Raw genomic sequence first — 14,795 nt, 5'->3', positions numbered from 1 at the left:
CGAGCTGGCATTGCAACTGAAACCACCGATGAAATATGACTTCATTACTGTCTAAGTAGTCAGTGTGAAGTCCAGGACGTGAAGGCTCACACCGTCCCTCAGGCCGGGACTACGTTACGGCAACTCTATTTAATAACAAATCTTTTTTGACCTTCCATCTGCACTGAAACATCGGGGAACAGGCTAACACGGACACAAACCATACCGCGTGAAAAAACAGTGTTTTTCACATGTCTCCCGCGCGCCGTGGACATGACCTCATTCCCTGGAGTGGAGTCCGGAGAAGGGGGAAGGGGAGCAGAGAGAGTCAGGGAGGGAGGGAGGGAGGGAGGGAGCAGGGACCTATAGCTCGGTCCGTGGTCTGCTCCGCCGCTGGTTGGCGGTATGCTTGGAAGGGAAAGAGCGTCAAAGGGCTTAGAATCAGCCACACTGTAACAATGGCGCCTCTTCCGTGCACGAGTCTTCTCTGGCGCAGGGTGCTGTCACACGGGTGCTCTGGACGGCTGGCACGGCTGCCAGGCCGTCGCCTGATTCCTCTCGGCGCGGCTGGAAAAACCAAGGGGCCGGCAGTAGCAACAATAGCCGCAATTCAACAGAGTCATAATTACCCCACCACCCTCCCTACCCCCTCACCCCCTGCCGTCATCCTGGGCCCACGATAGCTGATCCCCACCAGGGAGCAGACAGGTTCACTTTAGGGTTAGCCCATCAGAACCCAATGTGGCTGTTGTCGCTCATTGATCTGACAGCAGTCTATTCCTGACAATCTGACGTGTGGTTTACTCCCTTTTTCATGCTCTATCTTGCTCTCTCTCAATCGTTCTCTCTCTCTCTTCCTCCCTCTCAATCTTTCTCTCTCTCTCTCTCTCTCTCTCTCTCTCTCTCTCTCTCTTTCTCTCTCTCTATATATATTATATTATCCATCCCCCAGAGAGTTAGAGTTATCATGGGGCATAATAGCAGACAAGTGTTCTGTCGTCGTTGGACTGATAGTACACAACGAGCAAATTATAAGCATATATATAGAGATCATGCGACAGGCAGCAGTGCAGTGAGACCCAAGGTGTGCCTAGCTGGGGTGAGGGAGGATTCCCTTTCAAGCAGACAGGCTCGGTCACACCGCCTATTCATCGATCAAAACACCCATCATCCATCATGTAGCCTTCTTACAGACACCCGACAACAGTCAGTAACACCATCTCTGGAGCTGTAATGTGTAGCCCAAGGGCCGGTGTCTTGAGTTGAAATATAGAACGGGATAGAATTTCTAATAATAGGATATAATAGAATGGATTGGAATTTAAATAGAACAGAATGGAAGTTAAATACAATAGAACATAATAGAATTTGAATAGAATAGAATAGAATAGAATAGAATTGAATTGAATCTAGTCGAATCAAATTTAATTTAATATAATGGAAAATGGAATTAAATACAATTCCATTTATTATTATAAATTGAATTTAATTGAATGAATTGAATTGAAAAATATATAAAATGAAAAGAAAATAATAGACCAGTTGTGAATTTTTCCAGTTAAATTCTATTTTCACTTGAATTCTAGTTTGGTTTAAATGAGCTTTCTATTGAATGATATCTTCAGTTAAATTGGGTTTTAATATAATGATATTTATAGTTGATTGGGGTTTCACTTGAATGATTTTTCAGTTGAATGGTGGTTCAGTTTAATGATATTTTCAGTTGAATGTTGATTCAGTTCAATAATAATTTCATTTGAATGAGGTTTCTGTTGAATGACGATTTCAGTTGAATGATATTTTTGGTTGAATGATGTTTCAGTTGAATGATGTTTTAAGTTGAGTGATGGTTCAGTTGAGTGATGTTTCAGGGGCTTACGGGTACATTGACAGAGTGAGATCATATCACAGAGGATAAGTGTTTTTGTTCCATGTGATGGATGCCCTACTATTGTTCCCCTGTCCTGTCCATAGGTTTGAGTGGGATATGAACGACGAACAGGACAGACCATACCTGTGCAATGCCCCGGGCTGCTCTCAGGTGAGTGTGTGTGTTTGTGCGTGTGTGTGTGTGTATGTGTGTGTTTGTGTGCTTGTGCTAGTGTGTTTGTGTGCGCCCCTCAACACGTCTGTGATGGCCTAAAGGCTCTGTATTTATTGGTGAAAGGGAAGATTTACATTTCAACATTTCATTTTATATGGCAAATTTTAATTCCGCTTTTTGTTTTGCTTTTTCTGTGACAGCGCTTTCATTCAGAGGAGCACCTGATGATCCACAGACACAAGCACGAAATGACGCTCAAGTTCCCCTCCATCAAGGCGGACAACGCCTCCACAGGTGAGAATAATGCTGAAGATAGGACACACACACACACACACAGACTCTCTCTCTCTCCCTCTCTCTGTCACTCTCTCTCTCTCTCTCTCTCTCTCTCTCTCTCTCTCTCTCTCTCTCTCTCTCTCATCCGTCCACCAAAAACCCTATGGTGGTTATGTTGAGTTCCTGTGTGTGTAGGCAGTTTTCCGATTCCCCCACAAATCTGCTCCCAATTCCTGTCATCGGCACTCAGATTTAATTACTGAGTGGTTTACCACTGTTTGTGTTTGTGAGTGTGTGTGTGTGTGTGTGTGTGTGTGTGTGTGTGTGTACATGTGCATCAAGCGTGTGTGTGTGTGTCTTTGTGTGAGTGCTTGCATGTGTGTGTGTGTGTGTGTGTGTGTGTGTGTGTGTGTGTGTGTGTGTGTGTGTGTGTGTGTGTGTGTGTGTGTGTGTGTGTGCGGGCACACACTCATTTTATTTGCGTGTGGGCCAGGGGTGTCCGCCTCCCTGATGAGGATTAAGATGACAGAAGGTTATTCAGTCTGAAATCAGATAAGCTCCATGCAGGTCCTCTCCCTCACACAGCCCGCTCTGTGCTCTGAAACCTGGACACTCTTGTTGCAGCACATGCAGTAACCCTCCCCCCTCCCCCTCATCAGATTAGACAGATTAGACTACTGATGCCGATGCTCCTTTTTTTGTTTATTTTTTTGTGTTGTTGGACCAAACAAAACCGTTTTGTATTTCGTACTGTTTCGAGAAAAAGGGATCTTGTTGCAACACAGGTTGTGATTTTTGGCATTCCATTTGGCAACTTTGCTGGATTGCTGGTAATTGTTACTTTTGGAGGTTTTGAATGTATTACAAAGGTGCAATACGTTTAAACATCTAGAATAAAGAGCCAATAAACCTTTCAACGGAGTCTTCCAATGAAGACTGAATTAAAACAAAACAATAAGAACCTATCTCTCTCTCTCTCTCTCTCTCTCTCTCTCTCTCTTTCTCGCTCTCTCAATCTCTCTCTCCTTCTCTCTCTCACACACTTGCCCACTCTATCAAACACACACATACACACACACACACACATACACACACACACACACACACACACACACACACTCACAAATACACACACATCCATGTCCCTGCAGGAAACCTAATTTTAAGACAAAGACCCTTTCACCTTTCACCCCTGAATGTTTAGACGACAGAGATTATCTTATTTTAGATTACAGTAAAGCATGTGGAGGAAACCAGTTGGTCTCCGGGGTGATTATAGATAGACAGAAAATACAGAAAATACATCCATGTAAATAAATATATGCCAGTTGATGCTGGTAATATTGTTATGACATTTTTTATTTTTGTGTCTATGTGTGTGTGTGTGCATGTGTCTTCATTTGTTTGTGTGTGTGTGTGTGTGTATTTGTGTGTGTGTGTGTGTGATTGTGTGTGTGTTTGTATTCATTGTTTTTAGACCAGACTCCAACGCCCACACGATTCCTGCGGAACTGCGATGCGGTGGGTCTGTTCAAGGAGATAGAGGAAGAGTTTCTGCAGGCACAGCAAGAGGAGAACAACAAACTGGTAAAAGCAAAACTAAAAGATAAACACGTAACGAAACAAACATGTTTAGATAGGAAAATATGTTTTAATACAATTCAAATCCTGAAACGAAAAACTAAACCGAACAAGAACAACATCACCCGCCAAATTAAATCGTTGAGGTCTTTGCTCAGACTGCTCGTAAAAACGACACTCATTGAAACATTAACGTTAACGTCATCAACCAAACATAAACCGTATTAATATACAATATCGGGTTTTCCCGGGATTAGCGTCCTGTGTGTGAAAGTTTGCGTGTGAGGGAGATAAAGGTGGACTGGCCCAATCAGACGCCAGACAGTTACATGACCTGCAGCAGGAAAGACACACCGGGACGATCACATTCACCCCGCTGTCAATTAAACAGCCGGCCGCTGGACGCACAATCTGACACAAGAGACCTCGAAAGACATGCACACTCAACACAGGCAAAAATCCAACACACAGACGCATACACACACACTCACTCACTCACGCATAATTTATCGCAATTGTCACCCATAAACCTGACCGCAACATCAGCGCTCAGGATCACACCGCACGTTTCCGCGCACAATGACAAAGCAATCTTAATTTGATGAAGGACATCATTACAATAATTGCTTCGACTTTGTTCGATCCATTGATTACATTTATCCCCGTGGCATCATGATGGATAGAGTCCCCTAGATCAACTCCATCATCATTCCGTTTCATGTAAACACCTTACTCTCTGTATGACCTTGATCCGATTATCCAATCAAACTAAGTTGCGTGTCTTGTATTTTGCTGCAGTGCTCAGCACAATAAGCAGCAGACAGCTAGAGCAGAGGCAGGGCTTCTCCCCTGCAAGACCCTTCATCACATTGGCTCCTCATGTCTGTCCCAGCAGCTACATCTAAAGCCCCAGCCCAGCCTCCACCACCCCCACACCCAGCCGCTGTCGCACTCCCAGGGCCACGGCCACCTGATGGCCCCCAGCTGCAGCCTGGCCGCCCACAAGGCTGCTCCCCCGCCTCTGCAGCCCGGCTCCGTGATCGCCCAGGCCCGCGGTGGCCTCATGCACTCTGGGTGAGTAACAGGGGGGCTGCCGTGTGGGCCCGCGGGGACGCGGTGGCTGAGGGGGCGGGAAGGAGGAATATTGGGTAAAGAGACGGTTTTGATGGGCCAGGGGTCGCAGAGAACCTGACTGATTCCAATACATCGCAAGCCAGCCCTTGAATGCATGCATCTATCCATTCATCATCGATCCATCTATTTATCTATCTTTCCATCCATCAATCTCCCAATCAATCAATCCATCTATCTATCTATCTATCTATCTATCTATTTATCTATCTATCTATCCATCCACCCACCCACCCACCCATCCGTCTATATATCTATCTCTCTGTCTGTCTGTCTGTCTGTCTGTCTATCTATCTATCTATCTATCTATCTATCTATGTACGCATGTATGTATGTATGTATGTATGTATGTATGTATGTATGTATGTATGACTGTATGTATGTCTCTTTCTATCTCTCATATATCCATCACCTATATCGCCATCAATCCATGCATCGATTCCTCTAGTGTGTGAAGCAGGTCTCCATTCCTTTTCCTACATGCTCTCCTGACTTCCAAACATGGGCCAGCTCCACCGGGGCCCATGTAGGTAGGGAGGAGCAGAGCCAGTACCCGCTCCAGTCAGACACTGTGTTTCACTGTTTCACCAACTAGGCACCAGCCAAGGATCGGGTATCAGACTGTTTTCCCCTCATGTTTTCCACTGGTTGCCAAAGCGACCACTCTCTCTGGTTGTCTGGCAGTTGTCCCGGTCGAACTGTTGTGGTTACGTGTAGGAAATGCTGTTTTAGTTTGTGTGTATGCTTTTTCTTTTCCGTAAAAATAAAAAAGAATTCTGCTTGTAGTTAAATTGGCTGCCTACTCCAGATTTAGTGGTGACATCACCAGCGATGACCTCAGCCCATCCAGGGAGGCCCACGCCGTCTGATTGGCCGAGAGCCAAAATAGTTATGTCAGCATGTGGCACCCAGGACTCTATATCCCTACTGTGTTCCTTAGCCTCTCTCCCTCTCTCTCTCTCTCTCTCTCTCTCTCTCTCTCTCTCTCTCTCCCTCTCTCTCTCCCTCTCTCTCTCTCTCTCTCTCTCTCTCTCTCACTCTCTCCCTCTCTCTCTCTCTCCCTCTCTCTCTCTGTCTCTCTCTCTCTCTCTCTTTCTCTCCCTCTCTCGCTCTCTCTTTCTCTCCCTCTCTCTCTCTCTCTCTTTCTCTCCCTCTCTCTCTCTCTGTCTCTCTCTGCCTCTGTCTCTCTCTCTGTCTCTCTCTCTCTCTCTCACCTCTATTACCCTACACCTGTTTTACAACAGTTTTCACAATCCAGACTTTCATCCATGCATCCATCCACACATGCTGTTTTTCGCAGTTATAAGTCAGCAGGCTGACACATTTGGCAGGTATCAAACAATCTTGCTCAAGGGCACCAGGGGCAAGGTATTTCCACACATAGGGGGGATCAAACCGTGGGTAAACAACCTCCCCTCAACACTTGAACCCGGCACTCATGAAACTAACCTCAATGTTTCCCCACGGTCTCCTTCTCTCTCCTCCCCCTACCTCTTTCTTTATCGCTCCAACAAACTCTCGCTCTCGGAACCCCCAGAGGAGCGAGTTTCAAAGCGGTGGAACCAACTGTAGACACAAAATGACCTCCCCCCTCTCTCTCTCTGTCTCTGTCTGTCCCTCTGTTTCTGTCTGTCTCTCTGTCTCTGCCTGTCTCTCTGTCTCTGTCTCTGCCTATCTCTCTGTCTCTGCCTGTCTCTCTGTCTCTCTCTGTCTCTGTCTCTCTCTCAGGCCGGTGCCCGGGCTGCCCTCCTCCCTGCTCCACCCGAGGAGCAGACAGAGACAACCCCTTCCCGCTTCCATGCCTGGCACCCTGCCAGACCCCGCCATGCAAGGGGCATCTGCTCAGCACCTGCCTGTAAGTCTCAGAGATAGGGCTCACGGCTCCCCACTCACGCACGCACACACACACACACACACAGCGCACAGGCTGTTATACATATGCATACAAACGCCAAGAAACATACACACACACAGCAATATACATCAATTACATACACACACATGCAGGCACACACACACAGGCGTGTAGATACACACACACACACACGCACACACAAGTAGGCACGGACATACACATATGGGCAGGCACGTGCACGCATGCACAAACCTGCATCCGTAGGATTTATAGATCTAGGTGCAAGCCAAGCAAAAACAGTTTGCCAGTAAGAAGTCACATTATTCTCTTCAACATTCAGGAAAGAAAAACCTCCCCCTGCTGTCGGAGGTCTTCTCTGTGTTAGAAGAACCCTGTGGTCCAATCCCATCGCAGGATAACCCCAATGTGTTCTCTCTTTATTCTCTTTCCTCGGGGGGGGGGGGGGGGGGGGGGGGGGGCTTGGGGTTCTGGTTCAGATGGAGAGGCAGATGTCCAGCATGTTGGGCCTAGCGGGACACGGAAACAGAGCCCCCTGCTCCTCCCCCCAGGTAATGGAAACCCGGCCCTCCTCCTCTATGAAGTGTACTTCTCACTTTCTATTGAAGGGGAAGGAAAAATATCACAAAAACAAGGATCTGTCAGAGGTCATGTGTGCGTGTCTAGACGTTGAGTCGTGTGTCAGCGGGGGGGGGGGGTTTGGGCAGAGGCGTTCACTCAGAGGCCCCGGGTGGAATCAAGTCTCCGGACCCCCAGTCTGTGGGGAGGAGTGTGTTAGCCCCATGTTTGCTACCCATTTTCGAACACATTAGAGGTCAGTCTAATTGTATTCACTCATAGGAAAAGTGAATGCTGAAAATGAGCATCGTCGTTTTGCAGTGAACTGGTCACTGTCTCGTTTTCTCTTGCTGTTTTGCAGCCGCAATGCACTGGGATAATGTCCTATTTGCTAACCTTGGACAAGGAGAACGCAGGAATGCTTTTGAAAGGTCTCAGGTCTCTGTTAGGTTTTGGTTCTTGATTAAGTCGTAAAATAGGTACGACTCAACCACACTGCATGTAAAGCCACCCTTCACGTGTAGACAACACAATACAACACCAACACACATACACAAACACAAACACAACCCCCCCCCTCCCCACACACACACACACACACACACACACACACACACACACACACACACACACACACACACAAAGACACCCACGCACTCACACTACCACATTCTGCCTCTGGCTAATCTTATTCTGCTCCAATCAGAATAGAAAGGAAGCAGTATGTAACTCTACCCTTAGACACAAACACACACACACACGGTCACACGGCCAAACACACACACACACACACACACACACACACACACACACACACACACACACACACACACACACACACACACACACACACACACACACACACACACAAACACCCATGCAGAAAATGCAGATAAAATGTCACAACCTACATATAATTCTCTACATGTGTCCATGGGTAAAGTATAAATAGTTGAAAATATGTGAGAAATCAAACACATGGAACCTGTGATGCTGTCTTAGTATGGAACACACATAGGCGCCCGCCTGCACACCCAAACGCGCTCGCACACACTCACACGCACACACACACACACACACACACACACACACACACACACACACACACACACACACACACACAGACACACACACACAGGATATGACATCATGTACTGGCCTGGTATGTCGGATAGCGACCAAAAACGTGTATCAGGTTTCAGAGCCTTGGTTCCTCTGTTCAAATCTGAGCTTCTTCCACAAACAGACATATATACCCAGACAGAAGGACGGACCGCTAGCCAACCGCCAAGCCAGACAGACGGACAGGCACTTAGAAACGGAAGGATAGAGTGGGCTGCACCGGAGATAACGCTGTTTATAATCTTGTCTATTCTCTTCTCTTCTATTGTATTGTATTGTATTCTATTTGCATCATCTTCTAGTGACAGCTAGTTTGTTGTTGATGTTGTTGGTGGTGATGTTGTTGTTATTGTTATTGTGGATGGGTGTATTGTGTTACTTGTGTTTTGAACTTCTGAATGAAACCAATAACTTTCCCATGAGTCATAAGTATCTGCCTCTTAGACACACCATAGACACTATTATTGGTGCTGTGGATGGTGAAAACACATTGCTACTCATATGGACTACATGTCTTCACACTGCGACGCCCCTTTCTCCGTCCCTCTCCTCACACACACACACACACACACACACACACACACACACACACATGCACACACATGCACACACACAGTGAAAATATCAATGTGGTGTGTCATTCAGCCTCCGGAGAAATCGTGTGATGTAATCATAGGCCGCTGTGTCAAGGTGTGTAGTAAACACAAGTTGAACGCACATGCCCTATCCTGTCTAGTTACAGTGTGTGTTTGTGTAGCGTACGTTTTATTTTATTTTTTTCACTTTCAAGTGCGGCTCTGTGTGTGTGCGTGTGTGTTCATGAGTGTGTGTGTCTGTGTGTGTGTTGTACGTGAGGTTGAGTGACGGTTGGTTGGTAGAACTGGCACCAGCACAGGGGTGACCTCATTCTTGGCTTCATCCTTATACCGCCCCCCCCCCCCCCCCCCCCCCCCCCCCCTTTTTTCCGCTGCCGAATGAATCAGAGTTTAAAAAAAATAAACTCGCTTAAAAGACGTTGTTGTCTAACAGGGAGAGATAGTATTTATATGGGAGGTGTAGGGTGTAGGGGTGATATCATGTTCCAAACATGACGTCTTTCTGTCTTCTGCTCTTCCTATTCACTCTCTTATTTGATCTCCCTTTTCCCTTCTCCCTCCCTTTCTCCTTTTCTCCTTTCTTTTTCTCTCTCTTTCTCTCTCTTTCTCTCTTTCACTCCCTCTCTTTCTCTGTCTGTCTCTCTCCCTCGCTCTCTCTCTCTCGTTACCTTCCCTCCCTCTCTTTCGCTGTCTTTCCGTTCTTCCCTCACTCCTTTCCTCCATCTCCCCTTTCCCTCCCTTGGCCCATTCCTCTTTCTCTTTTCATCTCTTTCGCTCCCTCTCTCTCTCCCTCTGTCTCCCTCCCTCCCTCTCCCTCCCTCTCGCCTGTCGGTCCCGTGCTAAGTGTGGGAGAAAGGTGAGATGAGTTTTAATTTAGCTCCTTACAGTCTGTTTAGTCAGTTGATATGAGGGCATGATAAAGTGTGAAACCGTCAAGCTGTGGAGCCCTCAAGCTTCCCATTAGCTCACATCGTCCCCTGGCCCTCCGGTCCAGCTCTACTGTTGTCCCCACGGGCCCCTGAACAGAGTCCCATTAGAAATCATAGGATCTGGCCCCCATTTAGACTCTGCCACGGTCCTGGCATGAGAAACACACTTGAGTATAGGGTTCATCAGAGGGCGATAGGAGGAATTTATTTGATATATTGGTTGCGAAACAGAGGCATATTTCGTAGAGATGTCATGATAGGACGACACAGGTGTCACCCATCATACTAATTATGGGTCTGCTGCTTTTATCTACATGGACCAGGGTTATTGTGTATCATCCTCGTCTGTTAAGTCTAGTACCCGTGCCCTCGTGCTTTGAAGTAGACCCATACTTAGTTGAATAAGCAACACCTGTGTCTGTTTTACAACGACGCCTCTGTGAAAAGATTCTGGCCTATAGATTCTTCGATAGAAGTGAGTGTGTGAATGAATGAGTGATTGAGTGAGGGATTAAGTGAGGTAGGGATTGAGCCGGTTACTAAGTGAAAGAGAGAGTGAGGGAATAAGTGAAACATTACCACGAAAATAAACCAAGCACAAGTTATTCTACTGTTTGTATATATAGTGACATCACCTGGCACCCATTCAAGGCAATCACACGCACTAATCAGGGTGCTGTCCCTGAGATTCAATTTTAGTGATTGATCGCTTTTCAGGCATTCCAGTGGTTAAGCGTGATGTAAACTTGGTGAAAATTAGATTTTAAGCATGGGTGCAATGGAATGTTTCTGGGAATACTTATACTGTATCCATTTCATTCTACAAACGTAAACTGTGGTGTAGACTTACGATAGTGTGACCCACACTTACACACTGCAGTGACAGAGGGTAGTGTGTCATTATCTTGCCTCTGAAATCAAACAAGAAATTACCCATAACCGCTGAGGGGCAGTGCAAGACCACAAACATGAGTCTTTGTCAACAGTTATGGCAGAGAGAGCAGCCTAACCTACCACCTAATCTAATGTATCCTAGCTTATCCCGATGTGGGTAAACACGCGCACAACACCACCCATGCTCGTCTAATGCTACTAGCAATGGCATCAGTGATGGGGCGGCAGTAGCTCAGGAGGTACAGCAGGTTGGCTGGTAACCGTAAGGTTGCTAGTTTGATCCCCGGCTCCTCCTAGCCGAGTGTCGAGGTGTCCCTGAGCAAGGCAGCTAACCCTAACTGCTCCCGACGAGCTGGCCGTCCCCTCGCATGGTTGACTCAGCCATCGTGGATGAATGGGTGAATGACAGGGCAATATTGTAAAGCGCTCGGGCTAAACGCACCATATGAACGCAGTCCATTTACCATCGCTGACATCCTAATCCACCTTTTATCCTCACCTTGCAGAGGGGCAAACCCACGCTGAGCCACCACCACCACCACCCCAACCAGCCGCAGCATCACGGCATGACGCCCGTCGGTCACATGATGGACGTGATGTCACAGCGGCAGCCGCAGATGCCCCCGCACCACCCGCACCACCCGCACCACCTCCCCGCTGCGCCCCTCCCCTACCAGCCCCGTTGCCACGGCGCCCTGCCCGCGCAGCATCCCCTGGGCGCGGGTACCGGCCATCAGCTCCGCCAGCCGGGGAACGCCCCCCACAGCCAGCCCCACCACTCGCCGCTGTCCCACCTCCACCACGGCCCCCTGCCGCAGCACGGGTCCCCCCTCTCCATCGCATCGGAGGTGGGTGTGGTGTGACAGTGTGTCGGCGTGAGCTGAGCGAAGCCGCCGACGTGATGTGCATTCTGGTCGATGAGCACAGTTTATAGAATCGATCGCTGGATGTTTTTTTTTTCTTATCTGGGTTCCCTCACCTTGAGCAAGGCGCCTGATCCCTAACTTCTTCTGAACGACTTAAAGCATCTCAACTCAGTTTGAGCGACTTTGGATGGAAGCGTCGGCTAAATGACTCAACAGCAGTGACATCTTTGTTTGTTTGTTTGTTTGTTTTATTCTCCAGCTCTCCCCGGGGTCCCAGCAGATGCATTCCCCCCAGCCGTGTCTGCCCCAGCATGCACTGGGGCAGAGCGGGGGTCGCCGACGGAGGACCACGGAGCACGACCCCGACGAGCGGCGGCAGAAGTTCCTGGAGCGTAACCGGGCGGCGGCCACACGCTGCCGCCAGAAGAGAAAGGTGTGGGTGTCGTCGCTGGAGAAGAAGGCGGAGGAGCTGACACACACCAACCTGCAGTTACAGGTAGACACACACACACACACACACACACACACTCACACATCTCTGGAGGTGCACACACAAACACACAAACACACATACGCACACACTAGAGGTGCACACAAACATACACACACACATGCATGCATCTCTAGAAGTGCACATGCACACAACCACACACAAACCAATCTGCAGCTACATGCACACACACGCACACACACAAACATGCACAAACTCGCACACACAAATACCACACATAGGTAGACACACCTGCATTCATGAACGCACATTCTACATCCCTTTGTCTCTATCATGTGACGTATCCCGTTATAACATCATGCATTTTACTGTGTAATTCCTCAGAACGAGGTGACATCACTGAGGTCAGAGGTGGGCCAGCTGAAGCAGATTCTCCTGACCCACAAGGACTGTCCCGTCACCACACACCAGAGAGAGACACAGGGTTATACCAGTGAGTAGCCCAGTACTCCAACCCACCCCAACCCCAGTCATTACTGAGGCACACAACTGCAAACTTTTATAACTGTCCTTTCTATTCACGAAAATGTACCATTATGGATCCGGAATACAAAGTAATGGAAGATCCACTTATGGTTAAATAACAGAGTTATACTGCACCTTAAAGAGCACGACTGTAAACTATTTCAAGGGCCGGTTAGGGACCTAAAAGTCATTTATTTTTTGTATGTATTGTACATCAAATTGACTGAATAGAATAGAATGCATTGCAACGATTGTTTATTTTTCCTGCTTGAAACAAACAGAGAAACGAAACATGGAACTAATTGTATATTGTAGAAACCAGGCAACCCAAATATGTTGAAATGGCCCATAACCAAAGGACTTGAACTGACTTGATCTGATCTGATGCAGCTAATAAAGCATTTTTTTGTAACACCTTGTGCAATAGAAAACAAAACAGACACGCAACATTGGGTGCGTATATTCTGATGGCATGTCACATTGATGTACTGCTCTATATATTTTTGTTGTATATTTCCCTGTACAGTTTTCATGTGTCAAAATAAAAAATACATATTTTTTTAAATCTAAGCAGTCATGGGTTTTATGCATTCGTCATTTCTCTTGTGTGATTAGAATTTGCTCGGTCAGATATTGAAATGCTACTCATGGCAACCCAAGGTGAATGCAAAGACTGCGTTCCTAAGTACTGGTTTTCTCCCTCCACACACACACCACCCATTATTGATTCATCGCACAGAGGATCAGGCCTTGGATTGACCAGCTCTCTCTGTGTCCAGATGCAGGGCTGAGCCCGGGAGGAAGTCCCGCCCTCGCATGTCCCGGCTCTCATCGCGGGGCCGTTCAGCACAACAGCATCTCCACCTCCTCCACCCCCACCACGGCAGGAGGGGACACGGGGCACGACCACCACCCCGGGCGTTAGCCTACAGACGTCCTCTTTGCAAAAGACCCCGACCGGTCCCCAGCTCCTCTGTTCCTTCTGACCCTGCCCCCCAGCCATGTCCCCAGCCAGGTCCCCAGCCATGTCCCCAGCCAGGTCCCCCCTGTGGCCTCGGCCGTCCATACCCATGAACACACTGAACTGGGTGGACGATAACAGAGTCTAGATTATGTGTGAGAGGAGCCAAGAAAAACAGGGGGGGACAGGGAGAGAGGGCGGGACGGGCGGGACGGGGGGGGGGGGGGGGATGGGGGGACTTGGCTCTGCCACATCCGGAACCAAATCTGTTTCTCTTGCCTGTGACAAAAAGAAAAGGCCCTGAGTTGTGCTACTATTCCTGATCTGCTGCAATGGACACGTGGCAGTGGGGGTCGAGTGGGCGCTGAGGAAAATAGGTCTTTGATAGCGACAAGGCTAAGCTAAGCTTAGCTTGTTGTACGTGGACTGCATTGTATTTGGAAGCACAAAGCAAAAACTAGTAAGGCACTTTAACTTAGAATCTTTTTCTTGCTAATGTCTTGCACTAATGTGTCCTAACAAGAAGAGAAATATCATGGTATTATGTAAACAAGTTATTGTGTTTTTTGTTTGTTTCTTCAAAGTATGGGCGCAATAACACATGAGGTTTTTTTTAAACACCCCCGGGGCAAGCTACAGAAGAGACAAACAAACTGTGTATATTGTATAAAAAAGTTATTTTTTTGTAGAGATGCCTTCATTCCCTGTAGCGTTGTAAATGAAAACGACATTTTTAATAATGGATTGTACAGTGGCTCTTTGTGTCACTTTAATTTTATAGAAAGTTCCTATTTTCATTCAAACTGACCCAGGCTTAACTCCAGCTTGTGCCCTGAAATACCCACACAGCTCTATTAAGGCTTCACTTTTTGTACTGTACAGACATGGACAATCAATTAAAATCACTTATTCTTGCTATGCACTTGTGATATATTTCTAACTGATACAGCCGTTTGATACAGGGCATGACCTAAACTGTGATTAAACGATTTATTTAAGTCTTCAAGCA

General features: G+C 47.4%; 1 protein-coding gene across 2 annotated transcripts in view; it reads left to right on the top strand.

Moving 5' to 3' along the window:
- Positions 1-13,750, top strand: part of LOC307084450 (cyclic AMP-responsive element-binding protein 5-like) — a gene marked incomplete at its 3' end in the record, with an annotated part of 15,561 nt that extends 1,811 nt beyond the window's left edge. The window contains exons 2-11 of one of the 2 annotated variants that reach the window (XM_079748843.1): positions 1,954-2,020; positions 2,224-2,317; positions 3,777-3,886; positions 4,776-4,954; positions 6,740-6,866; positions 7,364-7,435; positions 11,490-11,831; positions 12,109-12,345; positions 12,685-12,793; positions 13,605-13,750. In XM_079748843.1, the coding sequence (XP_079604969.1) occupies positions 1,967-2,020; positions 2,224-2,317; positions 3,777-3,886; positions 4,776-4,954; positions 6,740-6,866; positions 7,364-7,435; positions 11,490-11,831; positions 12,109-12,345; positions 12,685-12,793; positions 13,605-13,750 (1,470 nt within the window). In that variant the 5' untranslated portion in view covers positions 1,954-1,966. Of the gene's footprint in view, positions 1-1,953; positions 2,021-2,223; positions 2,318-3,776; positions 3,887-4,772; positions 4,955-6,739; positions 6,867-7,363; positions 7,436-11,489; positions 11,832-12,108; positions 12,346-12,684; positions 12,794-13,604 lie in introns of both variants that reach the window. The other variant, XM_079748842.1, reaches the window with a different exon arrangement.
- Between the last annotated feature and the right edge of the window lie 1,045 nt (positions 13,751-14,795).

This window comes from Pollachius pollachius (genome assembly GCF_949987615.1).
Source record: "Pollachius pollachius genome assembly, chromosome: 13".
NCBI lineage: Eukaryota > Metazoa > Chordata > Actinopteri > Gadiformes > Gadidae > Pollachius > Pollachius pollachius.
This window is presented reverse-complemented; position numbering and strand designations above follow the sequence as displayed.